Source organism: Cololabis saira, chromosome 1 (genome assembly GCF_033807715.1).
Source record: "Cololabis saira isolate AMF1-May2022 chromosome 1, fColSai1.1, whole genome shotgun sequence".
Classification (NCBI taxonomy): Eukaryota; Metazoa; Chordata; class Actinopteri; order Beloniformes; family Belonidae; genus Cololabis; species Cololabis saira.
Window position 1 is genome coordinate 18793615 of NC_084587.1, and position 27439 is coordinate 18821053.

Sequence of the window (27439 nt, forward strand, 5' to 3'; positions counted from 1 at the left end):
TTAACTATTTACTTCTGAACTGTCATTTTCTTTCATAATTTACAGAACATGCATTTTGTTCTCTTGTATAAACGGGCCGTGGGTTGTCCTGGAAGGTTCTCAGGTTGAAGCAGAGCATCGGCTAAATCCGGTGGTCATTTATGATTTTGCAACTGCAACAACACTTGAAACGGAGTCCTGTCCAATCGGGTCGACGTGTTTCTTCTTCCCATTTGCAACAAATACAAGAAAAAATGTTTCAAAAACACTTATGGATGACATCAGAGAGGGTTACTTCAGTACACTCAGAGTTGGGGTGTCTCAAAGGTTCATTTAAATTTATAATTTGAAAAGTGAAAGCTTAAAGCAGCACAATGTAGCTTTCAGCTTTTGTTGAGTTTGGCGGCTCCTTTGGACAAAAGTGGTAGTGCTTTACCAGTAGTGTGGAAGGGTTCCTACCATGCTCCTCAAAGTTACATAGTGCCAGTGAAGGCGATACAGACCCCTCAGACCATGACAGAGGTGTCATTAAACCTGTTGGAAGTTGATGTACCATCACAATGACTCTGGAAATATTATATTAAGGTGGAAAAGTTACATAGTGCTGCTTTAATAGCCGGTAGAACGTGTACATAAACGGACATAAAAGTTAGATTATTAGATCTGTGGAGGTATCTCCCACCTTGACTGGGGGACTCCAAGCATCATGAGGAGCTTCCTTATGAGGTGCCGTCAGGGAATATAATTATGAATTAGCGTTCATAAACACATGAAATCCAACTCTTTTACACACTATACTGAAAACCTTTCACACTCGTGAAATCTCTTACACACAGGTGAAATATATACATACAACTGGAAATGTATCCACTCAAATGTGCTCACAGATACTACTGAAATGCTCTTAAACAAACTAGTGAAATCTGCTCATATATACAGTTGAAAATGTTTCCCTCATACACACACTGGTGAAATCCTCTCACAAACAACTGAAAATGTCAGTTGAAACGGAAATGGTTTGGTTAGGGCACTTCTTTTTTTTTTTTACAGGTGTTGATTGCTTGATAGAGCAAAGTCTTCTCAGCAGCCCAGAACAACTCTGACTGAAGCAACAACTTTACTCACTTTTCCCATCACGGCAGTGAAAGCTTTCTGCCAATATTCCATGTGCAAAAGCACTGTTGAGTTTAATGATATATTTGTTTCACCTTTAGTTGAATTTACTACGAGTGAAGTTTTGCAATATATTACAATTTTCAGACCTTCACCTGTATATTATATATATAAGGGTGTAGTGGGTTACATAATTCACTTAGGAACCCTCTGCGGGTTAATGTGGTTCCGCCCGGATAGGGCGCGGTGACGGACGTTACGCTTCCGGTTCAGTGTTGTTGTGATTTGAATGGCTGATGTTAATAAACGGCTCGCGCCTTCCTTCAACATTCATACTCCGCCTCCGACTCCCGTTCTTCGGCACCACACTGGTGACCCCGACGTCAGTCTCGCTGAAGACTCAGAGACTGAACCGAACATGGCAAACAACGCTACTTTTCTGAAGTTGCCGGAGTTTTGGGAGACATCAGCGGCGGCATGGTTCGCCCAGACCGAGGCGCAGTTCGCGCTCCGCAACGTCACAGACGACGATGCGCGCTATTACCACGTTGTCTCGGCGCTGGGGAGTTCCACTGCGACCAGGTCGGTGAGTTTCATCACCACCCCTCCAGCCCGGAATAAATATGAGGCTTTTAGAGCTTACCTCCTCAAGACTTTTGAGCTGTCGCGGGCAGAACGGGCCAGACGGCTGTTTGCAATCCAGGGACTTGGGGACAGCAAACCTTCCGAGCTGATGGAGGTGATGTTGAACCTGCTGGGGGCAGAGGAGCCCAACTTTCTTTTTGTTGAGCTGTTCCTCCGCCACATGCCTCCTCGCGTTCAGACAGCTCTGGCCAACACTGTTATTACGGAGCCCCGCGCCCTGGCCGAGGAGGCTGATCGTTTTTTCCTGGCTGCTCAACGTTGCACCCCGGAGGTGCTGGCCCTGACACGCAGCTCTGCACCTGCGGGTGGCGACACGCCGACCAAGAAGGGACTCACTGCTGCTGACGGCGGCGCCGGCTCTGGTATGTGCTATTACCATGCACGCTTTGGCGCTAAGGCGAGCAAGTGCCGTCCCCCCTGTACCTACGCGGCGGGAAACGCCAGAGCCTGCGCTCAGTAGCAGCCGTGAGCGCAGGCACGACGAACCGGCTGTTGTTTGTCCGAGACGCCATCTCTGGACTCAAGTTCCTCTGCGACACCGGCGCACAGCGGAGCGTGCTGCCGGCTACGGCGGACGACACCGCCGGTGGTTCCCAGGGGCCGCCACTGACGTCTGCAGACAACACCCCTATCCGCTCCTACGGCACGAGGACCGTGGACTTGTGTTTTGGGGGTCAGCGATTCACGTGGGACTTCGTCACTGCTGACATATCTTTCCCCCTCGTCGGCGCTGATTTTTTGTGCGCGCACGGTTTGCTGGTGGACGTCAAGAACGGCCGCCTTGTTGACGCGCTGACTTTCTCCACGATTGCGTGTGTTTCTGGGGAGGCGACCTGCAGTGGGCTCTCCGGCTCGCTCTCGGAGGGGGACAAGTACCAGATCCTCCTCGGTGAGTTTCCCAGCCTGACGGAACCCACCTTCTCTGCTGCCACGACTAAACATGGTGTGGAGCACCACATCGTGACCGAGGGCCCCCCGGTCCATGCTAGGGCCCGGCGGCTCAACCCCGAGAGGCTCGAGGTCGCCAGGTCTGAGTTCGCCAACATGGAGCGCCTTGGCATCGTTCGGCGTTCGGACAGCCCGTGGGCGTCGCCGCTCCACATCGCCCCCAAGCCAGGGGGTGGGTGGCGGCCGTGCGGCGATTACCGCCGTTTGAATGACGCCACTACTCCCGATCGCTACCCGGTCCCGCACATCCAGGACTTCTCCGTGCACCTGGCGGGTAAGCTGATTTTTTCTAAGGTGGACCTGGTGCGTGGTTACCACCAGGTCCCCGTGCGTCCCGCTGACGTCCCTAAGACGGCCGTAGTCACGCCGTTTGGCTTATTCGAGTTTCTACGCATGCCGTTTGGACTTAAGAATGCGGCTCAGTCCTTCCAACGGCTGATGGACTCGGCGCTCAGGGACATGCCTTACGTTTTCGTCTACCTGGACGACATTCTCGTCGCCAGCTCCTCGGAGGGGGAGCACCTGGCGCACCTCCGGGGCCTCTTCACACGGCTCAGCGAGCACGGCCTCATCGTGAACCCGGCTAAGTGCCAGTTCGGGTTGCCCTCAATCCACTTCCTGGGGCACCTCATCAACAAGGACGGGGCCGCCCCCCTTCCGTCGAAGGTGGAGGCCGTTGCTGCTTTTCCCCGCCCGGTTACCGCTGGGGCGCTCCGGGAATTTCTCGGGATGGTGACATTTTATCACCGGTTCATCCGCCGGGCGGCCCACACCATGCGCCTGCTGTACGAGGCTCTCAAAGGCAAGTCCGCCAACCAGGCCGTCGACTGGACGGCCGAGAGGGAGGCCGCATTCGAGGCCACCAAGGCTGCCCTGAGCCAGGCGGCTCTGCTGGCTCACCCGGCACCTGGGGCCCCGGTGGCAGTCACAACTGACGCGTCGGATTACGCCGTCGGCGCAGTGCATGAGCAGTGGGTCGGAGGCGCCTGGCAGCCGCTCGCCTTTTTCAGCCGCCAGTTGACCCCCAGAGAGCGTAAATACAGTGCGTTCGACAGGGAACTCCTGGCCCTCTTCCTGGCAATCCGCCACTTCCGTTTCCTCCTGGAGGGTCGGGAGTTTACGGCTTTCGTGGACCACAAACCCCTCACGTTCTCCATGTCTAAAGTGGCTGAACCGTGGTCTGCCCGCCAGCAGCGCCAGTTGGCGTTTATATCAGAGTACACCACCGACGTCCGACACGTCGCCGGTAAGGACAACGTGGTCGCGGACTGCCTCTCCAGGGCGATTGTAGGGGCGGTCCAGTTGGGCGTCGACTACGCCGGCATGGGCGCGGACCAGGCCTCGGACCGCGGGATCCAGGCCCTCAGGGCCTCCGACACCGGGTTGCGCCTGGAGGAGGTCGCGGTCGGTGACTCGGGTGTCAGACTGTGGTGTGACCTCTCTACTGGCCAGCCTCGACCGCTGGTTCCTGCTGACTGGAGGCGGGGCGTTTTCGAGGCGGTGCACAATCTCTCCCACCCTGGCAGGAAGCCGACCGTTAGGTTGGTTTCTCAGAAGTTTGTGTGGCAAGGGCTGAAGAAGGACGTGAGGGCGTGGGTCGACGCGTGTGTGGCCTGCCAGCGGGCTAAGGTGCACCGTCACACCAGGGCCCCCTTTGAAACCTTCACTGTTCCCGAGCGGAGGTTCGACCACGTTCACGTCGACCTGGTTGGTCCGCTGCCCCCTTCGCAGGGCTTCACCTATCTCCTCACGGTGGTCGACAGGACGACGCGTTGGCCCGAGGCCATTCCCCTCGCCTCGACAACCTCTTCCGACGTGGCCCGGGCATTCATCGGGACGTGGGTTGCGCGTTTCGGGACCCCCTCCGACCTCTCCTCGGACCGCGGCCCGCAGTTTACTGCGGAGCTATGGAACGCGGTCGCGGACGGTTTGGGGGTCAAACTACACCGCACCACGGCCTACCACCCCCAGGCGAACGGCCTGGTGGAGAGGTTCCACCGTTCGATGAAGGCAGCCCTCCGCGCGAGCTTAACGGATGGCAACTGGGTGGATAAACTCCCATGGGTCCTCCTGGGCCTGAGGTGTGCCCCCAAGGAGGACCTGCAGTCCTCTTCTGCTGAGTTGGTCTACGGGCAGACCCTGCGAGTTCCGGGGGATTTCATCCCGAGCGCCACTGCCCCCTGGTCGGCAGCCACGCAGCGCGCCGCCCTGCTGGAGGCCGCTGGGGCGTTCACGCCCATCCCCACATCACAGCACGGCTCCCCCGCCTTCAAGGTGCCCCCCAGTCTGCGCTCGACGGATTTCGTGTTCGTTCGCCATGATGCCCACCGCGGCCCCCTGCGCCCTCCCTACGACGGGCCGTTTAGGGTCCTGCAGCACGGGGTTAAGAGCTTGGTTGTGGACATGGGCGGTAGGCCTGAGACTGTCTCGGTGGATAGGGTTAAGCCGGCCCACGTGGACATTTCCCGGCCATTGGAGTTGGCACAAGCCCCTCGTAGGGGCCGCCCCCCTGGGCCCTCGTCCCTGCCCCCGGTTGAGAGGCCCGCGCCGCTGTTGGCGCGTTGGCCCCCCGGCTCGGCGGTTGGTGCGGCCGCACCTTCGACCCCGCCCCCCTCGACCCCGCCCCCCTCGACCCCGGTTTTTCGCACCCGTAGGGGTCGGGCTGTCGTTCCCCCGCGGCTAGGGGATTTTGACTATGGGTGAATTCTGGGGGGGCTGGTGTAGTGGGTTACATAATTCACTTAGGAACCCTCTGCGGGTTAATGTGGTTCCGCCCGGATAGGGCGCGGTGACGGACGTTACGCTTCCGGTTCAGTGTTGTTGTGATTTGAATGGCTGATGTTAATAAACGGCTCGCGCCTTCCTTCAACATTCATACTCCGCCTCCGACTCCCGTTCTTCGGCACCACAAGAGTATAATAAGAGCATAATATGTCCGTATTGGTATTGCATGTTTCTTTTCCACAAGTTTCAAAGAACTGAAGTGATTATCCAGAGGAGTCCTTTAAAAAACAGAGAAAAGTGGTTTTGTTTTTGTCTATTTGGATGCGTGAATGAAGAATTTGCCCAAGAGTATCAGGTTGTTCCCAATCAGATCACAGTTAGTGTCTTTTATGTTGATACCAAAATACAACATTTTCCTTTGTGAGGGGAGCAAGTTGGATTTTGGTTGACAACCAGTCTTGCAAATCTTCCCAAAATGTCCCAGATTATTTGCAATGGAATAACAAATGATCAGTTGTTTCAATTTCAGTTTCACAGAAGATAGTTATGATCTATGCCAAATCTCTTTCTTTCTTAACTTAACAGCTCATTGGATGGATAAATATTATATAACTGTAGGAATCATATTTTATTTTATTCTTTGGTAAGTTCTTCTTCCAAACGGCTAGGGGGCTGTATTTATTTATCTATGAGAGCTGACACTGACAGCGGAGGCATGCCAGGTTATTTAAATTGATTATAATTTGACACAGGTGTTGCTGATGAGAGGGGAAGCAAACAGTTTTTGACTGTGCTTTGTGTTAAGTTGCGGGTTTTCTACTTTATTTACACATATTGTTACGTTGATAAAGACTGTCAGATCATCAAATGCCGACCGACGCACCATTGGGGTATGTGGATCAGCGCGGATGTCTGTGAATGGCCATTGTAAATATTGTGTTTGTGTGCACACATAATGGTACGGTATGCGTAAATCCAATGCACTGGTAGCAGACTCGCAACGGCCTTGAATAAACTTGCGCGTCAAGAGTTGCTGTTGCGCTCATACAACTTTTTTTGCGGTTTACATGACGAAAGAGAAAAATATGGACTAACATTTTGAGAGTGAAACTGATATTAATGTGGGTGGAGAGTTGAAAACACATACTGAGAAAGAGAAAAGGCGTGAGGTGAAATTAACAGCCAAGGCTTTATTGGAAAAAATAGACAAGTTGTAAAAGGAAAGAAAGACTAAAATAAACTGTCTAAACTAAAATAAGCTATTATGGTATTGATGAGTGAAAAAAAGCAGGTAAATGAGGTTAAAGGTGAATTTAACAAGTATTTGGGTTTGTCTGAAGAAACACATCAAGTGCATAAGGTTTTGTTGGGTTTATTGCCTGATGATGAAGCACAAAAGCATGATATATGGTATCAAGCTAAAATGTTGAATGTCTGTGATTAATTGCTGTTACAACAAAGTGATTGACTGAAGTTCAAAGTGCTGTGCTTGATGACACTGAACAAAATGAACAGGTTCAAGATGAATTTGTTGACAATGATGGAGTGAAAAGTGAAACTCCTGCTGTAGGCAATAAAGCTGCAGCCCATGATCAAAAGGATGATGAAAATCAAAATGGAGAGGAGGCTCAAAATAAAGCTGGTGATGAGGAAGAGGAGATCCAGATTGAACCCCATGACAGCATTTCAAATGTTGCTTCAAGATCCCCCAGGAAGTCATAAAAGTTCAACTTCCAGCTCCTTCTCTAGCAGCAGATCCTCCACAGTCTGCAACGAATTAGAGCGGAGGGAGAGAGAGAGTGTGAGAGAATTTCACGTGTGTGTGTGTGTGTGTGTGTGTGTGTGTGTGTGTGTGTGTGTGTGTGTGTGTGTGTGTGTGTGTGTGTGTGTGTGAGAGAGAGAGAGGATTTTCAGTTTGTGAGAATTTCACCAGTGTTTGTGTATGAGGGAAAGATTTTCAACTGTGTATATATGAGCAGATTTCGCTAGTTTGTATAAGAGCGTTTCAGTAGTAGCCTATCTGTGAGCACATTTCAGTTGTATATGTGAGTGGATACATTTCCAGTTGTATGTATTAGAGCAGGGGTGTCCAAAGTCGGTCCTCGAGGGCCGGTGTCCTGCATGTTTTAGATGTAATTTATTTATTTATTTTTAATCAAACCGTGATACAAGGAGCTTGGTCATCAACAGAACTATCCAGACTTTGCTGACAAGGTGGTGACGACCGTTAATTAGAATCAGGTGTGTTGATGCAGGGAAACAACTAAAACATGCAGGATTGCGGCCTTCGAGGACCGACTTTGGACACCCCTGTATAAGAGCATTTCACCTGTGTGTATGAGAGATTTCACAAGTGAGTGTGAGAGGTTTTCAGTATAGTGTGTAAAAGAGTTGGCTTCATGTGTTTATGAACGCTAATTCAGAATTATGTCCCTCACGGCACCTCATACTATGCTTCCTTGTCTTGATACCAGTGGCGTCCACCTCTTTCTGTGGCCCTATTACTATAGAGCAGTGTTTCCCAACCCTGGTCCTCGAGGCACCCCTTCCTGCATGTTTTAGATGTTTCCCTGCTTCAGCACACCGTGATACAAGTGGCTGTGTCATCAACAGAAGTGTCAAGACCTTGATAACAAGCTAATTAGGACAATTAATTAGAATCAGGTGTGATGATGAAGGGAAACATCTAAAACATGCAGGAAGGGGTGCCTCGAGGACCAGGGTTGGGAAACACTGCTATAGAGTACCTTATTACTGGTGGATGAAATAAGGGACTCATCCAGCTTGAGATATTTTGATAGGGTTTAGTATTTTGGGAGCTTGCATCCTGGCTCTCCCCTGCTGTAGCAGTGGTGTACCCCCATTGATCTCCAGTTATATTTGATTTGGAAGTTTGATTTCCAGATTGTTCTGGGATATCCATAGGTCCCCCATCCTCTGCATGTATCCTCACGCATGGTTGCATTCCAGTAGTCCTATATTGTCCTTGCATGTCTTTTTCCAGTAGTCCATTCACATCAGTGTCTCCTGGGACAGAGGTAAATCTGGACAACATCCAAATACATTGCCACTGCACTATCCCACTGCCTCTCACATACAGTTCACTATTATATTATAACATATACGTTACTCACAAGGTGTTTAGGTAATAAGGCAAAGCTAGTTTATTTGTAAAGCGCAATTCAACACAAGGTAATTGAAAGTGCTTTACATCAACATGAAAAGCAGCAAGACAATTAAACAGTAACAAGTCAATTAAAAAGGGAAAAAGAAATAAGGAATAATACAATGAAATAAGATAGAATAAAAAAAATGATTAGAGGTAAAATAATAGAAAGCACAAGTTGTTAAAAAGTAAGGGCAGTAGAGTTCAGCAGGTAAGTATTTAATTTAGGAGTAAGCTTCAGTAAACAGTAATGTTTTTAGGCCTGATTTAAAGGAGCTGACAGTTGGAGCAGACCTCAGGTCTACAGGGAGTTTGTTCCACCGGTGAGGAGCAGAATAACTGAACTGCCTCACCTTGCTTGGTTCTGGTTCTTGGGAACCACAACAAACCAGATCCAGATGAACCTCAGGGGTCTGGGAGCTTCATAGGAACTAACAGATCAAGCATGTATTTTGGTCCAAGACCATTCAGGTCTTTGTAGACCAGCAGTAAGATTTTAAACTCTATCCTTTGACTCACTGGAAGCCAGTGTAGTGATTTCATGACCATGGCCAAAATATGGTCCAGTTTCCTGGTGTTTGTAAGCACTCTGGCGGCAGACTAAGTCAGACTAGGAGTTTTTGTATATTTACTTTAAAAAACTTTAAGCTAGTATATATCTTTTCTTACATTAATAATAAAACATAAATCTCAATCATGCAGCAGACCGTGATGTTCAGTTGTAGTTCCGCATTCGGCCTCTAGATGGAGCTCATGTTACAGCAACCGGTTATAGCCGCGAACGTGATGACGTCAGACGCACGTTCAAAGGAAGAAGCGCGGGATGGAGACGTGAGACTCCCAACAAAGTTAGTTTTTCTTCCTTAAATTCGCAGATCTGACGCCGCCCAAGAGGCTGTTTTGCCCGAGATAATGTCGCTGATGAAGCCGTTTAGTAAACTCCCTGGACTGAATACGGCCAACATTTTGGTGAGTTTGTTTTGGTTGCAGTCCGTCTTTGAGCCCTTAAGGCTGATTTATGGTTCCGCGTTACACCGACGCAGAGACTACGGCGTAGGGACTGCGTCGATTTAACGCAGAACCATAATTCAGGCTTTAGATGAAACTAGGAGCCCACATATACTTGCTGTTTTTTGCGTGTAAAAAAAAAAAAAAAAAAACGATATATGAAACTATCTGCAGTCAAATTGGATTCAAAGTATTAGATTTTAAAAATGAGGACTTTCCTTTTCGCAAACATTTTGATAGTGGTTAATAAAAGCTTTAGCCACATTTAGCATGCATTTTCCACTGATTTCACTGACTGACTGAATAATATTACATAAACAAAGTGTGCAATGATAATAATGTCTAGTCTGTTTAAAAGTTTTTGTTTCCCTTAAACAATACAGTCCATTAGTGTAACTCCAGTTCACAGTTCATATTTACATTTTTGTTATTTTAGCTTTGTTTTTCAAAACATGCTTTTATTTTGAAGTACAGTATAGCTCAACCCAAACTCTACTGACAGAACCAGACATCCTGAGTAGACTTGTAGTCAAGACCGCCAAGTCCAAGACACTACCAAGACCAGAGTGTATCAAGACCAAGTCAAGACCGAGATCAGACTAGTTCAGCTCAAAGCTGAGACCAAAAACAAACCTAGTTATTTCATCATCTTGCATGAGTTGTAGAACATCAGCTCCATCCTGGTTCAGCTAGTTTCCATATGAGGTTGTTTTCAACTGCAGCACAATAACACAGAGAAGAGGATGTCTTATGTTGAACTCACTATAAATGTTTTCATCCATCAGCTGAGATCAGATATGTGTGGCGACTGAACTACCGCTATTTGTACACTATTGGAGGATTTACACGACTAACTCGTCCCAAAGTCCTCTACCAGAATAACCAGCCTCCAACACCCCCCTCCACCTCAGAAAAGTCAGGAATAGTAAATGTTACTGATTTAAATTGTACTTGATTTGTAGATGAAACTTGAATTTTAAATATTAAAGATACACACAATTATTGACTTGAAATTGCATTATTTATAATTATAGTAGCCAAATTACACCCGACCTGATGCTTAAGCAATCATGATATGCAAATATTATTGGCCAATGATGCCATATATTTATTCAAACAAGGGCGTTATAAACACATAACTGTAATTAAACACACACACACACACACACACTTACGCACATGCACCAAAACATTAAATCAAATGCAAAATATAAATAGTTTACAAAACTGTACATTAACAACATGAACAACAGGCAAGCAATTTAAGAACAAATGATTTACAAATGCAGTCTGAACATGGCGGGACCGAGAGACCCATGACAAGACCAAGACGTATTTTTTTCGTATTTTTATTCTTTGGCTTTTAATCCAGCGTGAGAGTTGTGTGGTCTCTGTCCTGTCTTTTATGTTTATGAATCACTGGTTGTTGTCTGTCTGGTGTGTTTTTATTTTGTGCTTTTCTGTGCTCTTAACTATTTTACTCTGTTTTTAGTTTTTTACTATTTTATCATGTTTTATTTTACTCATTGTGCAGCACTTTGTTAACCTTGTTGTTTTTAAAATGTGCTATACAAATAAAGTGGATTGGATTGGATTGGAAGACCACAAAAAAGTGGTCTTGAGACCAAGACCGGCCTCGAGAACTACAAGTCTAGTCCTGAGGGGTTTCAAGTTCACAACATATGGTTTTACGGTCAGATAAGAGCAAAAGTTTAAAGGACCCATTGCTGGAATGATGGGAGAATAGTGGCCACAGAATGTGTTACAATCATACATATTTTGTGTAAACTGGTGAAAGTTACATCAGCAACCGAGATGCTGCAGACTGCAAAGATGCCCCGGAGACAATCTGGTGCTTCATAGTGGGATGTAAGATGCTGGCAGGAAAAGGCAAACTGTGTAGAGGAACATCTGTACTGTGTTTTGGCTTGGAAATCCCAAAGTCAAGATGGGCGATACATCCAAGAGTGCTGATGAGTGAAAGAGCAAAGATCCTGCAGGACTTCCAGGTACAGACTGATAAACGGGGTGATGGCTGACCAGTTGTGTATGTGATGGGCAACAAAATCCAAAAGAAACATTAGTGTAGCTGTAGTAATCCCTTGAGACGGCAAAATCAGGAAGAAGAAACACGAAAATTGACAAATACTAAGAGTTAAAGGAAGAGCAAAGGATGTGGAACATGCCAGTGGTTATCAGAGTACCTGGGGCTTAGAAACTTAGAAATATCACTTCCCTTATGTAGGGCTGTGCAATTAATCGATTTTAAATCTAAATCGGATTTATTAATCACAATCGATGTTAAAAAAAGGAAAATTGGAAAATCCTTTTTTGCAGCTGGCTGCATTACAGACAGAGCTCGTCTAGTCATCTTTGTTTGGTCAAGAAAATTGTAAATGTTGTCACTTTACTAAACTCAAGGAGGATTTACAGTATCTTTCAATTGCACTTCATTCCCAATAGGGAAATTGTTTGCTATTTTTCTTTAAAAATAAAGATAAAATATTTGAAACAATTTATTCCATTGTCTTTTGTAGTTTTACCAAAAAAATCGAAAATCGGGTTTACAGAGAAAAAAAATCGGGATTTTATTTTTGTCCAAAATCGCCCAGGCCTACCCTTATGGGAGTATTAAAGTATTATTGTACTGAATTAGACTGAAATAAATTGAAATCAATATAACACTTGTGGTACTTTTTGGAGGGTGGTGTTTTTAAATGAAGGTTTTTATTATTAAGGGGGGGGTCTGGAAAAAAACTGCATTTTGTGTTAACTTGTTATCTTTGTCTAATATTTAAATTTGTTTGATCTGAAACATGAGTGTGACAAACATGAAAAAAAGAAATCAGGAAGGGAGCAAACACTTTTTCACACAACTGTATCTTATGAATTATGTTCTGGGTCTCTGGAAAGCACCTAGATACAACTTCTGTTGTAATAGATTCTATATAAATACAATTGAACTGTAGCTGTTGCAAAAAGAACTTGAACAATGTCATGAAGCTGAAGTTAATTTGCTGCAAAGTGGACATTGAAGGACCTCCGTTGTTTCTCAGATAACTTATTTAAAAATAATATAGTATAGTAGTGAGACCAGTCCCTCTCTAGGTCTTGCAGAAATGAAGATGTTAAGTTTTACGAGACAGGACGGGATTAAAAATTAACACATCAGAGGAGCGGCCTGAGTTAGACGCCATGAAGGCAAAGGGAGGGAAGCTAGATCGAGGCGGTTCGAACACATAAAGAAGAGGAATGGTGAACGCACTAGTGGTGACTATCTCAAAACAAAACTTAATTAGAGCAGTGGTTAGGAAGGTCCTTTAAGCATATTCCAGTCCTATTAATTACACTGTCCAGACGTTGTTTCTCTTTGGGTGACGTTCCCATATTCCACAGGCTTAGTTCAGAAAAATAGAAATAGCTGACTTGAACACAAATCCTGAGTTATGGTAAAAACATGTGCCTTCACCACCGCTCTGCCCTGACCGCTAATAATCACCAAACTTTAACACCTGTGAGTGTGCAGCTGCTGATTACCTGTGTGACTGACACTCCCTCCTCTAGTGGCAAAACAAATAATTAAGAAATGGCTCCTACTAGGGCTGTGCGATTAATCGATTTTAAATCTAAATCGGGTTTATTAATCAAAATCGATGTTAAAAAAGGAAAATCGGAAAATCGATTTTCCTTTTTTGCAGCTGGCTGCATTACAGACAGAGCTCGTCTAGTCATCTTTGTTTGGTCAAGAAAATTGTAAATGTTGTCACTTTACTTACTCAAGGAGGATTAACAGTATCTTTCAATTGCACTTCATTCCCAATAAGGAAATTTGTTTGCTATTTTTCTTTAAAAAAAAAGATAAAATATTTTAAACAATTTATTCCATTGTCTTTTGTAGTTTTACCAAAAAAATCGAAATCGAAAATCGGGTTTTCAGAGAAAAAAATCGGGATTTTATTTTTGTCCAAAATCGCCCAGCCCTAGCTCGTACACACTGGTAGAAAGATGCTGGAGATGCAGTTGGCTGGTGCTACAGAAGGAGGTGCTGAAGTCAGGAGATGGAGACAGGTGATCTATTCTAGTGACCTTCTAAAGGGGGACAAAAAACTGGCAGAAGAAGAATTTTAGTTCAAATATAAACTCCCTAAAGTACACTTGAACGAATGCTTGACTGTTAAAAAGCTCCTATCGTGACCTTGAACTACTATTTTCTCTCCAGTTGGTGGAGAGCGAGGAAAACTTCCAGCAGCGTTTAGCTGAGGCTCTGGTGAAGAAGACCAGCATCACGGTGAATGTGTGAGTAGCTCTTATCTCATCCTGCAAACCGTCCTTCCTGGAAAACGCTCGCTTTAATCAGCCTGCCTGTGAGAGAGAAACAGTTGTTGTTAGGGCTGTTCGATTTTGCCCAAAAATAAAATCTCGATTTTTTTTTTTCTCTCAAAATCCGATTTTCGATTACAATTACGATTATTTTGTGAATTGACAAAAGGCAAAGAAATGATTTCAAATATGCTGTTTTTTTTAATTGAACATTTGCCCCATTGGGCTTTAAGTGCAAACATTGCTCTTATTAAACCATGAATGAATGAATAAAGTGAAAAACTCTGTAAAATAAGTTGAAAAAAAGTTTTAAAAAATATAATAAAATATAAAGTTTTATCTCTGGAAAAAAAAAATCAGCTAATCAACACTTGCAAACATACAGTAAGTTATATTTCCAATTAAATAAAACAAGACATTTTCTAATTAAACTAAACTGGGTCTTTGCATGCTAAATAATAATGCAACCCATGAAGGAGGTAGAGGTGTGTAATGTCAGTCATTACATTTGCTATTCACATTTGCAAGTTTTTTGCAAGGAACACGAGCCGGTCTACCGCATCTGGCTTGAGGGATGCCCGGTGGCATGTTCCAACGCCCCCTACACTAAAGAGCCTCTCCGATGGGGCACTTGTCGCAGGTATTGAGAGGTATTTCCATCAATCATTAATATGGTATCAATCATTAATATGTGTGCAGACAAGGTAAAAAAAAAAAAAAAAAGGGGAAAAATCGATTTTACGATTTTCACGTTTTAACATCGTTCTAATTACATAATCGCGATTACGATTTAAAATCGATTAATCGAACAGCCCTAGTTGTTGTCATTACAAGTTTAAAGCTCAGCGGCAGACTGTTTAATGAAATCAGACGTTTCCAGCTGATAATAAAACCGTAAATAAACACGGACGACATAATTTTTGTTTGTTTTTTTTGTGGTGACCATCAGGAGGCTGGCGAAGAGCTTCCCTCTGCCGATGGAGAACAATGAGACTCGTCCAAGGATCGACCTGGTCGCCTTCATCATCAATCTGACCTCCGAGCTCAGGTAGCTTCCCAGTCCATACTTTTCTCCCCGAGTCTTTCCAACACGTTTGTGGGGATGACGCTCGATAAAGAGAGCAGGTTACAGCGCAGATCTCTCTGGATGCCAAACCCAATTTTTAAAACACTCTTTTGCACTATGATGTATCACGGTTTCATTATGATGGAGGCTCCAGAGTTAACTTTGTTTACTTTTGTATCTTCATAGTCTCCATTCGGCAGAAGAGGCCCGGAAATATTTGGACCCAGGATATTTCCTTGGAAAAGTCTGCTTCATGGTCACTAATGGTATAGCAGCCAATTAAAATCCCTTTGAATATACACACATTATTAGGGCCCGAGCACTGATAGTGCGAAGGCCCTATTGTATCTGTAGGAGATGTTTTTTTTTTTTGTTTATTCTGGTTTTCCTCATTTTTATTTTTCTTCCGACGAAATGAGGGCCTTTTTGCCCCCCTAAACGTGCCCCAAAAGTCACCAAATTTTGCACGCAAGCCAGTCCTGGCGAAAATTTTTATATTTAATGGTTTTCATTAATGGGCGTGGCCTAATGGCCACAAGCCTCAAGCCCCACAATACGGTTTGACGTACATGCACGAAAATTGGTACACACCTGTATCATGTCGCAACTTAAAGAAAAGTCTCTTGGCGCCATGGCCGAAACGAACAGGAAGTCGGCCATTTTGAATTAATCGTGTTATTTTGGCACAATTTATGCCATTTCTTCGACCGCTTCCTCACCCAAACCGTAACGTGCACCCAGGTGTGTTATACATCAAAATGTGCGTCTCGATCCTGCGGCGACGCACATTACTTTTCTCAGTCAAAAACGTTACCGTGGCGACGATGGACGCCAAAAAGCGCGCCCCCCCCCTTCACCTGATTGGTCCATATTTGATAGTTCCTACTTTCTGCCATAACTTTTGAATGGTTTGACATAAAGACTCGTGGGTGGTGTCATCTGACTCGGTTTTGAGTCCTTGAACATAATTGGTGCAAATTAGCCCCGCCCCTTCATCTGATTGGTCGATATCTGATAGTTCCTACTTTCTGCCATAACTTTTAAATGGTTTGATATAGAGAGTCGTGGGTGGTGTCATCCGCTAAATGTCCAGGCCTGAAGACATCTACATGCAAGTCATACAAGCATTTCCACTGCAGCACACCTGAACGTGCACAAGGGTGCAAGGGCCCGTTCATTGCTGCTTGCAGCTTTAATTATTATTATTATTATTATTATTGTTGTTGTTTATTATTATTTATGCTGCTGTCTCGTAGCTCGTAATTCCTTGGTCCCCACTGAGCGCCTGGATGCGGTCCGGAAGCTGGCGGCGTCGCTCCACTGCCCCCTGCTGTTCGCGGAGGATCAGGTTTGTGCCACAAACGCCGAAGACTCCTTAAATCTAACTTCAGAGAAAAATGAAAGCCAGAGAGTCCAAGTATGCGACTCAAACTTCGGTCAACTGATGGATTTTATTTATGGTGACTTACATTCGTGTGTTTTACTACTGGGAGCTGCTGACTAGAGCTGGGGATCGATTCAAATGTCAAGATTCTGATTCTTAAGATTCAGAATCAATTTATCACAATTCATTTAAATTCAATCTGATGTCAATTTGGGTTAGTGTTATTAAAAATGTTTTTTTGTTACCTGAATTATGACTGTGTAGTTATGCAACATATACTAGTATATACTATAATACTAGTATTGAACTTTGATTCATGCATCCATGAATTAAATGATGCAACTACTGGGATTAAAGTTCACTGGGCGATAAGATAAGATCTTTAGACGTACGAATCGATTTTTAGGAGTTAATGAGAATTGATTTAGAATCGACTTTTTTCAACACAGGCCTAGCGCTGACAGAATACACAGCTATAAAGAATTAAAACCCAAGTCATCCGTTGTTGTTTTCATGACCTTTTTTCATGCAGATGTTCAATCACAGTTTATATGCTGAAAGAAAAGTCTGGAAAGCATTAAAACGAGCCTCAACTCTGCAGACCCAAAACTAACGGCTTGTTCTTATTTATAATGCAGCTCAGTATTTATATATTTTTATATTTTATCTGTGTTTAACCCTTCAATCTGGTGTTGTCTGCAGACACCGGAAGGCGTAAACAGCGCTGCCGGGAGGCTGCTGACCATCCTGAAGGCGGCGTCCGGCCTCGTCCCCGTCACCACCGCCCTGTACCTGTCAAACCTGACCCGATGCACTCTGCCGCCAGACTTCGAGCAGCCGAGCTTCGATTAGCTCCGGCCAGGTATGACGTCCCCTAGAATGTAAACGTTGTCTCTATTTTCTGTACTTAAGAGTTGCGTATAAGAAACCAATGTTATTTTTAACAATCCTTTATGCCAAAGATTTAATGTTTAAAAATGAAAGCAGCGCAGCTCTGTTGAGAAGCGGTGACCGCATGACCTCACTTGTGTCTCTTGAGAAGGGGGTGAGGCGCCGGGGGGTGAGGCGTGTGTCTGGTGTCACGTCTGCATGCGACCGCTAACGCACTTGCACTATTAATAGCCAGGTTATCATCAGTGCAATAGTACAGCTTAACCGAATACTGCCGTGGCTTCAGACGAGGACAAGGAGTCAGCCGAGGGCAGGAAACCCCCCCACAACCACCCCCAACCCCGAACGCCAATTACATTTGATTCCCGTGAAGCATTTAAGCTCTTTTCACACGTTAATTTCAGCCCTGACATTTTCTAGCGCAGCTGTGTGCTAGAATGCGATCGTCCGATTCAGTTGGATTTGACATTGTCCACGCCTCCTTCATAGCAGGAAGTGTGTGTGTGCGTGTGTGTGTGTGTGTGCGTGTGCGTGTCCCAATACTTCACGGTGGGTGAAAGTGCCCACTCATTATCTTTGCTACTTGCTCATATAACACGTTCCAGCCCCTCTCCGATGATGTGGGGACGTCACAGTGCGTCTACTGTTAACACAAACCCCCCCAATAAAAGTCCATTAGTGATATTAGTTCTGCTTGTGTTTACAGACGTCTCTGCCATCGATGCCATTATTAAAGCAACCGCTGCACTCTGACATCTACTTGAACATTTATCTGAGACAAATGGCAGCATTCACTCTCAACCCGACCGCTTTATTACAGGTGATTACAACTGAGATTTTTCCCGTTTGCCGACACGCTTTCTTTGTGTTTGATCCGGAAATTGATCCCAGCACAACATCCTGAAGGATGATTAGATTCAAGAGGCGAACAAAGAAGGTTTCCTGAAGGAGGTGATACTTTATTGTGACCTAAAATGTGATCAGATCGTCATTCAGCAGATAGCAATCAACAAAAATATGTTATTGTGTTTTTATTGATTATCTTTTTAGACATTCATACTAATAGTGTCAAGCTGGTTGGAGTCATTTGTTTTTAAACCTGAAGTCCAGTTAATGAAGCCATAAGTACTTTGATGATGTTTTCTGTTCATAAGCATCTGTTGATGAGACATTGCCAGAAAAAGGTCTCAGGATGCAGGTTGCAATCAAGACTAGCTGATCTGCAGAAGACTGGAAAAGGACATATAGCGTCGTCTCAGAGTGTTCAAGTATTCATCGCCAAACGGCGAGTTTGGCTACTTTTCCTAGAAAGTGGATGGCCAACAAAAATGACTCTCAACGCAGGATCCTCAACAAGTCAGGAGTAACAGCTAACGGCCTCTTAAAGACATAATTAGATCTGGCGAACGTCTGCGTTCATGAGTCTACCATATGTAAGCAGCAAACGGGCAGGATGTCCGGGGCAGCGCATGCAGGAGGAAGCTGCTGCGTCTGTTCGGCCGAGGTCTGCCAAAGAGCATCTTCACAATCACGGAAAATGTTTTCTGAACTGATAAAATAAGAGTTGAATCATTTGGAAAGAATACTTTCCAAGATGGCCACAACATTTAAGGGTATAGTTCTATGAGGGACGAAAAATGACAAAACAACAAATAAATTAAAAAAATCAAATACACATATATATTCATGAATATAAAAATGTATAAATGCATAAATAAATGAATATGAAAATAAATAATTACACATTTAAAAATAAATACACATGAATGTATAAATACACAATAAATGATAAAATACATAAATAGACAAATACAAAAAAAGAATTTGCCTATTTCATGACCAAAACGTTATTAATGTATCTATGCATTTATACATTTATGTATAATACATTTAGTAATTTTTGTTTAAAATTTTTATTTATGCATAATAGGCCTTAATTTAGATGTGTATTTATTTGTTTTTATATTGTTGTTTTGTCATTTTTCATCCCTCATAGACTTCACTTACATTAAAGCATCATCCTAACAGGGAAGTACGGTTGAGGGAGCATCATGGTGTGGGATCACATTATTCCCAGATTTTAGTAAATCCACCAGAGATTGGTTTAAGAAAGAGATCATCTCCCTTTTGGAGTTTCCCAGATGACCTTGGACGGAGTTCACACCAGAAATCCTATAGATGAGCTGAAGCGGTTCTGTGCAGGGGAATGATTTATTAAAAACAATCACTTAGCTTAAGTCTGTTATCGTGTCTTAGGTGAAGATCAGATCACATTTAATGACGAATGAACATGGTTTTGAGAGTAAGGCTGCTTGTCTTCTGTGCAAAAGCATCTTGGCACCCGCGATGGACGTTATCCCGGGGTATAAATGGAGTTAACTGTAAATAAAAACACAGACGGGTCGTAAACTGCTGGTGCAGGCGAATGGACACCTGGTGCAGCCATGCGCTGTGTCCCAGTTAATTGGTGCCAGTTCACAATGATGGCTCTGAAGCAAGAACTTAACCTTTTGATAAATATCTGCTGATGTTCTGTCCACAGACAGCTTCGCAAGACAGGAGGTGAAGGATGGTCGGGCCCGGGAGACGAGAGGAGGCGGGGGAGTTTTCTCTGGACTTCATGTGGGGTCGATGTTTGCAGAGGAGTTTAACGATTCCTGTAATTCCTGCTTTGATGTCATCCACCTTCAGCAGCCTTCTGCATCCCTGCTAACGTTACGTCTGGATGTCGATATTAATAATTGCACTGTTTTAGCTTTGTAATAATTTATACGTGCATATAACGTTTTTTTGTGGTTTGTAGATACTTTAGGGTATATTTTGTCTCAATCTAATAGAATAAATGACCATTGGTCAATAAAATCATCTATGAAATGTATCTTAGTTATACTGAAACCTTAAAATGAAACGGTATATTTTGTGTTAAGTCAATATTTCCATATTTTTGCGTAAATGTAGATCGGAGGGATCAATCGTGTCGCCTGACAGAGCAGGACACCGGAGCCCCCGTTGCTGTGCCCATTAATGGGTCACAAGCTTGTGCTCTCATAGTGTTGGTACCGTGCCCGGATAAACCAGAGGGTTGTGTCAGGAAGGGCGTCCAACATTTAAAGAAATATATATTAATTTGGAAAAGTGATGATTCAAAGATGTGTTTTTATTCAGTTAATTGTGTTAAATTGAACTTTTTGTTTCTTTTGTTTGACTTTTTATTTATTTATTTCTACACATGTTTATGAACTGAACTATATGTGTTTGACATACAGAAGAATAGAAATGCTGTTTCTCTCTCACCTGGTCTTCAATGCCATTCATTTAGAAAAAAAAAAAAAGAATTAACCACAAAAATTAAAAAGTATACCGGTAAGCAAATAGAAACTCGAGGAAAAATAACTCAAAAACTTTTTTTTTTAATTATGTCTGTTGTGATAGAAGTCTACAAACTGCAATGGCAAAATGACGTAAAATAAATTGTAATTGCACCTTTTTTTTTATATGTATGTATTTTTTTTTTCACACTTTGGGATAGTATGTCAAAATGCAAGCTAAAACTGTATTTTTGAATATTTTTTGTATTTTCTTCTGTGATGTATTCGGGGAAAGGGAACGGAAATAAAATTGGATAATTGAACATTTGAGTCCAGTCATCTATAATACACAATGCAGAAGCTAACCACCACCAGTTACATTAGGTTAAGCAACAATCATTTTGGGGGAATTATGAATCCGTCAAATCAACCATTGTTACATGTGTTTTGCGTCGTGAAATTCAAAAGTGGACGATTTTATCAATTGAGAATAAACGAAGCTGCAGCAGTTAGGTTTCTGTTTGGTTTTTAGTATGTTCTTGTGTTTTTTCTCCACAGTCCTAAAGCAGTAATAGTTGCTTGCTTGGTTGCTCTGTTGGTTTCTTAGATGGTTGGTTGGTTGCTCTGTTGGTTTCTTAGATGGTTGGTTGCACTGTTGGTTTCTTGGTTCTTTTTCGGTGTAAGCCTGCCTTGCCTGCACGGATAGGCTCCAGAAGATGCAGTAGGTGATGGATGGACGAAGTTGACTCGACAAAACATCAGATATCTATAGTTCATTGCAAGGAAATAAATGTAAAAAATGAATTTAGTCATCTATAACCCATATTCTCATGTCATAGCGTCTTCTGGACAACAAATCTTCCAGCAGCCACAGCAATATCTGTAATGATTATTTTTGTCATGAACCCTCCATTTATGACCTTTATTTTATTAATATAGCGTCTGTTACAATACAAGTTGTCTATAGGCGCTTTCCAGAGACCCAGAACATGACCCCCAACCAAGTATTACACAAACAATGGCAGGTAAAACCTCCCCTAGTGGTAGAAAAGCCTTAAGCCAAACAGTGTCAAGGAAAACCAGCTGAATCAAACTTTAATCCCACTGCAAAGCTCAGTCCTGACTGTCTTTCTCTCCACCGTTTGTCCTCTTGACCCTCAAATGGACAAATGTTGTCCTGTCGAGTGACAGCAAGCGTTCGACCTCCACTTGGTCGTCAAAGGGGCGTCTCCCTCAGAGGGAAATAAAAGCGTGTCTGTTGTCACGTCTGCATGCACGCATTAACACACACCCCCGCGCTAATAAAAGGTTATCATCCATCAGACGAGTTAACCAAACACTGTTTTGGCATCAAGTGAGGAACTGGGAGGACAACAAGCGGGAATGTCAGCGATAACGCTGATATCACCGACTCTCTCTCCCACGTCTGTCCTTATAGGACCAAACACTTGACCACTCGGGACAGAAATTATCATTTCTTTCCACTTATTGAGATAAATTATGTGATCACCATGTGGAAATGTGATTAGAGCGTTCTGCTAAGGACACAAAAACATCCAAGGACAGTCTCCCGTCTATGGTGTATAAAGGTCCAATGTTTTTTTTCACTGCTGTTGTGGTTGGCTTTCCTACCAGAACAGGTTCTTCCCGCGCTCCACTTCCACTGCATCCCTGTGAGTTGGCGGGAGGAGCTGCCAGCTGTCGTCCAGCGAGAGGAAGGGTACATCCTGGACAAGTCAGCAGTCCCGAGTTTACTGTCACTGGTGATGAATGTTCTTGGACTGTAGCGAGAAGACCCGTGCTGGGGTCCAAACGGACACTCTCCAACCCACGTGTGAACCAGAAACCATTTCATGCTTTACAGAGGTGACGATGAAAACCACCTCAAGCGTCGCGTGACTAATTCTGCCAAATGTGTTTTTGCAGAATTTGGCCTCATTTCCTCCCGGAGACGCGGTTAAATCAATCGATCAATCAAGCTATGAGTATTAGCAACAATACTGAAATATGGGGGTCTTAAATTGCCTGTAAAACGGACGAGAAGATACAAGTAAAAGCTGGAATTATTTATGTAAGATTGTAAATGGGAAAAGAAATAACCTCTTGGTTTAAATATGGGGTGAGATTTAAAGTAGAAAAGGCTTTTTAAGCGGAGGTTCGGAAGCCCACAGGATGCAGGAATGATAAGAGCCTCAATGGTCCCGTGTATTAACGGCCAGAGTCACATCTGAAGGTCACGTGACTGAAAAGAGACGTGTGTGAATTTTTATGCATCAAACGTGATGACGAAGCATCATTTCAATGATTTTTCTGAACTCGGGTCACTGAACAAAAAAGAAAAAAACCACACCATCTGTGTTGTTATGTATGATTTTTATTAAATTCAGCAAATAAAACACTGGGATGTGACCAAATATAGGAAGAGAAAAGAGCAACAGAAGGATTTATAAGACAAGACAACGACCTACGCCACATTAAACTTGTTTGCCAGTAATTTGGAAGAAAAACCTAGAAAATCTATTCATTTTCAAAGCAGTCAAGTTAAGAAATTATTTTATATATATCTATATATAGATATATATAAATAATAGTATTGATTATGTTATTTTAGTAATCTAACAATGATCTATGTTGTGACTCATACGGAAGATTATAAAGTTGCTTTTAAATGAAGATAAGAGGTTGTTTATTCCCAGCATGACTCGGGAGTCGGGACTCCGGCTTAGCCGGCGAATCCCAGCTCTTTGTAAGTGACGTTCATGTCAGCGACGACGATGCCCATCACGTTCTTCAGTGCCGTCTGCCCGGCGGCGTCCAGCCCGGCCTTCTCCCCCATGACCTTAGCGATCACGTCGGCGATCAGCTGGAGGTGAAAGAACAACGGGCGGGTTTAGTCCGGTCGAAGGTCACCTAGCAACGTGGAGGGCGCCGGTCGCCAAGCCTCACCTCGAAGTTCTTAAGGGGGATCTTGTGCTTTGTGGCGTGGGTGGTGGCCAGGGGTTTGAGGATGGCCCCGTGGTTGCCCTTGGCCTTCAGCAGCTCGCCCAGTTTCTTCAGCACCGTGGCGCCGTGGGCGGCAACAGCCGCGTTGCCGGCCAGGTCGCCCTGGCCGATGCCGGCAAACTTGGGAAACAGCGCCTGGGTGTCCGGGTGCTCTGTGAATAAACTTTAAAATAAAACAACAACACCCGTGAGCCTGTTTTATGGCCGCAGACTTCCGTCCAGCAGTCCGGTACCGGCCACTTTGTTCCTGGCAGACTTGATAAGGTCAGACCGAACTGGGTTTATGTCCCGCACCTGTTCAAACGCATCATCACTCATAGTTTCATTTGTCACACGGCGCCCTGCTTCTGTCAACTTGAACAGAAACGTAGGAAGATGAATCTGTTATGTTAACAATTGAAATCACGCTGGTGGTAATGCAGACGCTTTAACACGTCTGGATGCAGAGCGAGCTGTTGCATCACCAATCTACAAATAATTCAACAACATCAGTGGCGTCGTGAAAGGTTACCGGAGAGAGGAAGTGTGCATACACAGAAGCAAAAGCATTTAAACAATCACTAGGAGGGTCTCCTGTATCTGAAGCTTTGGGAAGCATCCAAGTGATAGGAAGGGGAACGACCTTATCCCTCCAGTTCTACTGACCGGGAAAGAACCAGCCCGCCGTGAGTGGTGTAATCGGCCTCCACTGGACCCCAGCACTTCAGAACCATGTCAAAGTCCGCCATTGGTGCGTGGAGAGACGATCTGGTGGGAATGAGTTGAATGGAAACATCAGAAAACACTCATGAAAGGAGGATAAAGTGATGTGTTGTTTGGGACTGCTTTGATTTGACGGCCTCGGGTCAAGAGCCGCTCCGTTCAAGGGCGGCTCGTTGCCGGACGGCGGCTACTCTGCCCTTCGGCGAGCGCCTGATGTCAACTCCATGCAGCCCGGTAAACTTCATGCAATGGAAACCAGACGCACGGCTCATTTCTGTGCTCTTAAAGCTGCGGCGCAATTAATTATTTCACCTTTGATGTTAATATTTTCTTTTAATTGTCTCCTAATTTTATTGTTTATTGTTTGTTTTATTGAGCAAACAACAGTTTTGGAAATACTGACGATTTTTTGTTTTAATTCAGCATCTTTTCTACTTTAAAAGGCCTTAAAGTGAATATCAAGAACATTCAAATTGTCCAATTTTCTGAAAATAATCTTTTCTTTATCTGAGCAATATTTAATTTTGTCTTCACTTTTCCACTTGTCAGTTTTGTTATTCTCCTTTATAACTGAAATTAGCACATTTTATTAAAGTATTAACCTGCAAGGCAAGTAAGAGAGTCAGCACCAACCTGCGCAGCAGTAAAATATCCTGTGTGGTTATCCAAATTCTCCTTGGCCTGACTTTCCCCCTCAAAGCTGACCTTTTATACTCCCTCCCTCTGACCAGACATCCAATTTTTCCACCTCTCCCATCAGTCCACCTCTCTCTCTCTCTTTCTCTGCACGTCTCTTAAAATGTTTCCAGCAGCTCCGGGTTCAACCTGGAAACCTCTCATTCTGTTGCGACCGTCGTCTCGGATGTGACTCCGTGTCACTTTTATTTTCTGTCCTGCACAAAAGACGACGTCCTGCACTCATGATGCAGATGATCATACGACAATGTTTGAGTTTGTTTCTGTCTTTCTTTGCTGACCCACTCATGCAGACACCTGTTTGAGGGATACGTGCGCATGATTGATGCAACCTTATATCAGTAAAACATCTGTCATTGACGCCATTAACTGTAATGGTAGTAAAAAAAACCTTTATTAAATATCTCAGAAATATCGAGGTGTTTGTGTTTAGGACTCATGTTGTCACGGCTATTAAATTTAGCTGCATGACCAAGTTAAAGGAGAAACATGATGTTTTTGTCCTCTACGATGACGTCCAGCAAAGATGATACGTTTATTTTTAGGGTAGACTCATAAAAGACAGACTAAAGTCTAAACACTTTTTTTACTTTTAACAATTCATGAAACACTAGGCCGACATCCAAGTGGAAGGCATTTTGAACTGAATTGAACTGAACCGAATCAAAATCACTTGAATTGGATTGACATCTGTTTAATTAAACTGAACTAAACTGATTTGAATTCAGCTGTATTAAAGTGAACTGAACTGAATTGAAATCAGTTGAATTAAAGTGAACTTAACCGAATTGAATTGATTTGAAATCAGTTTAAGTGAACTGAACTAAACTGATTGAATTGAGCTGAATTAAAGTGAACTGAACTTAGTTGAATTGAATTCAACTGAATTTAACTTAGTTGAATTGAATTGAACTGAATTGAAATCAGTTTAAGTGAACTGCATTGTGCTGTATTGAAATCAGTTGAATGAAAGTGAATTGAACTTAACTGAATTGAATTGAATTAAACTGAACTTAGTTGAATTGAATTGAATTGAACTGAACTTAACCGAATTGAATTGAACCAAACTGAATTGAAGTCAGTTTAAGTGAACTGCACTGTACTGTATTGAAATCAGTTGAATTAAAGTGAACTGAACTTAATTGAATTGAATTAAACTGAACTGAATTGAAATCAGTTTAAGTGAACTGCACTGAACTGTATTGAAATCAGTTTAATTAAAGTGAACTTAACCAAATTGAATTGATTTGAAATTAGTTGAATTCAATTGAACTGAACTGAGCTGAACTGTATTGAACCGAACTGAATTGAAATCAGTTTAAGTGAACTGAACTAAACTGATTGAATTGAGCTGAATTAAAGTGAACTGAACTTAATTGAATTGAATTCAACTGAATTTAACTTAGTTGAATTGAATTCAACTGAATTGAAAACAGTTTACGTGAACTGCATTGTACTGTATTGAAATCAGTGGAATTAAAGTTAACTGAACGTAATTGAATTGAATTGAACTGAATTGAATTGATTTGAAATTAGTTGAATTGAACTGAACTGTACTGAACTGAACTGAACTGAATTGAATTGAACCAAACTGAATTGAAGTCAGTTTAAGTGAACTGCTCTGTACTGTATTGAAATCAGTTGAATTAAAGTTAACTGAACGTAATTGAATTGAACTGAATTGAATTGATTTGAAATTAGTTGAATTGAACTGAACTGTACTGAACTGAACTGAATTGAAATCAGTTTAAGGGAATGGAACTAAACTGATTTGAAATCAGTTGAATTAAAGTGAACTGAACTTAAGTGAATTGAATTGAACTGAACTGAATTGAACTGAACTGAATTGAAATCAGTTTAAGGGAACTGAACTAAACTGATTTGCAATCAGTCGAATTAAAGTCAACTGAACTTAACTGAATTGAACTTAACTTAACTTAGTTGAATTGAACTGAGCTGAACTGAACTGAATTGAAATCAGTTGAATTAAAGTGAACTTAACCGAATTGAATTGATTTGAAATTAGTTGAATTCAATTGAACTGAACTGAGCTGAACTGTATTGAACCAAACTGAATTGAAATCAGTTTAAGTGAACTGAACTAAACTGATTTGCAATCAGTTGAATTAAAGTCAACTGAACTTAACTGAATTGAACTTAACTTAACTTAGTTGAATTGAACTGAGCTGAACTGAACTGAATTGAACTGAACTGAATTGAAATCAGTTTAAGTGAACTGCACTGAACTGTATTGAAATCAGTTGAATTAAAGTGAACTTAACCGAATTGAATTGATTTGAAATTAGTTGAATTCAATTGAACTGAACTGAGCTGAACTGTATTGAACCAAACTGAATTGAAATCAGTTTAAGTGAACTGAACTAAACTGATTGAATTGAGCTGAATTAAAGTGAACTGAACTTAATTGAATTTAACTGAATTTAACTTAGTTGAATTGAATTGAACTGAATTGAAATCAGTTTAAG

The 27439-nt window shown here is 43.1% G+C and overlaps 2 protein-coding genes across 5 annotated transcripts; one reads left to right on the top strand and one right to left on the bottom strand.

Annotated features, from left to right (window-relative positions):
- The first annotated feature begins 9379 nt into the window (after nt 1-9379).
- On the top strand, nt 9380-20875 carry pane1 (proliferation associated nuclear element). 4 transcript variants are annotated; one of them, XR_009775441.1, is made up of 8 exons: nt 9380-9544; nt 13803-13879; nt 14853-14951; nt 15156-15235; nt 16226-16317; nt 17056-17234; nt 17951-18064; nt 19787-20875. XR_009775441.1 is itself a non-coding variant. In XM_061716765.1 (7 exons), exons 1-6 carry the CDS (start codon nt 9488-9490, stop codon nt 17203-17205), a joined length of 555 nt encoding a protein of 184 aa, XP_061572749.1. In that variant the 5' UTR covers nt 9380-9487; the 3' UTR covers nt 17206-17215; nt 19787-20875. The 4 variants fall into 4 exon arrangements, 2 of the variants coding, with proteins under 2 accessions (XP_061572749.1, XP_061572764.1); XR_009775492.1 differs by having other exon boundaries at nt 17056-17215; XM_061716765.1 differs by lacking the exon at nt 17951-18064 and having other exon boundaries at nt 17056-17215.
- Nucleotides 20876-22908: 2033 nt separating this feature from the next.
- Nucleotides 22909-25039, bottom strand: mb (myoglobin). Its single transcript, XM_061716794.1, has 4 exons — nt 24891-25039; nt 24201-24302; nt 23499-23718; nt 22909-23415 (listed from the first exon to the last, which is right to left on the bottom strand). The coding sequence occupies exons 2-4, from the start codon at nt 24281-24283 to the stop codon at nt 23275-23277; spliced, it is 444 nt and encodes a 147-aa protein (XP_061572778.1). The 5' UTR covers nt 24284-24302; nt 24891-25039; the 3' UTR covers nt 22909-23274.
- Between the last annotated feature and the right edge of the window lie 2400 nt (nt 25040-27439).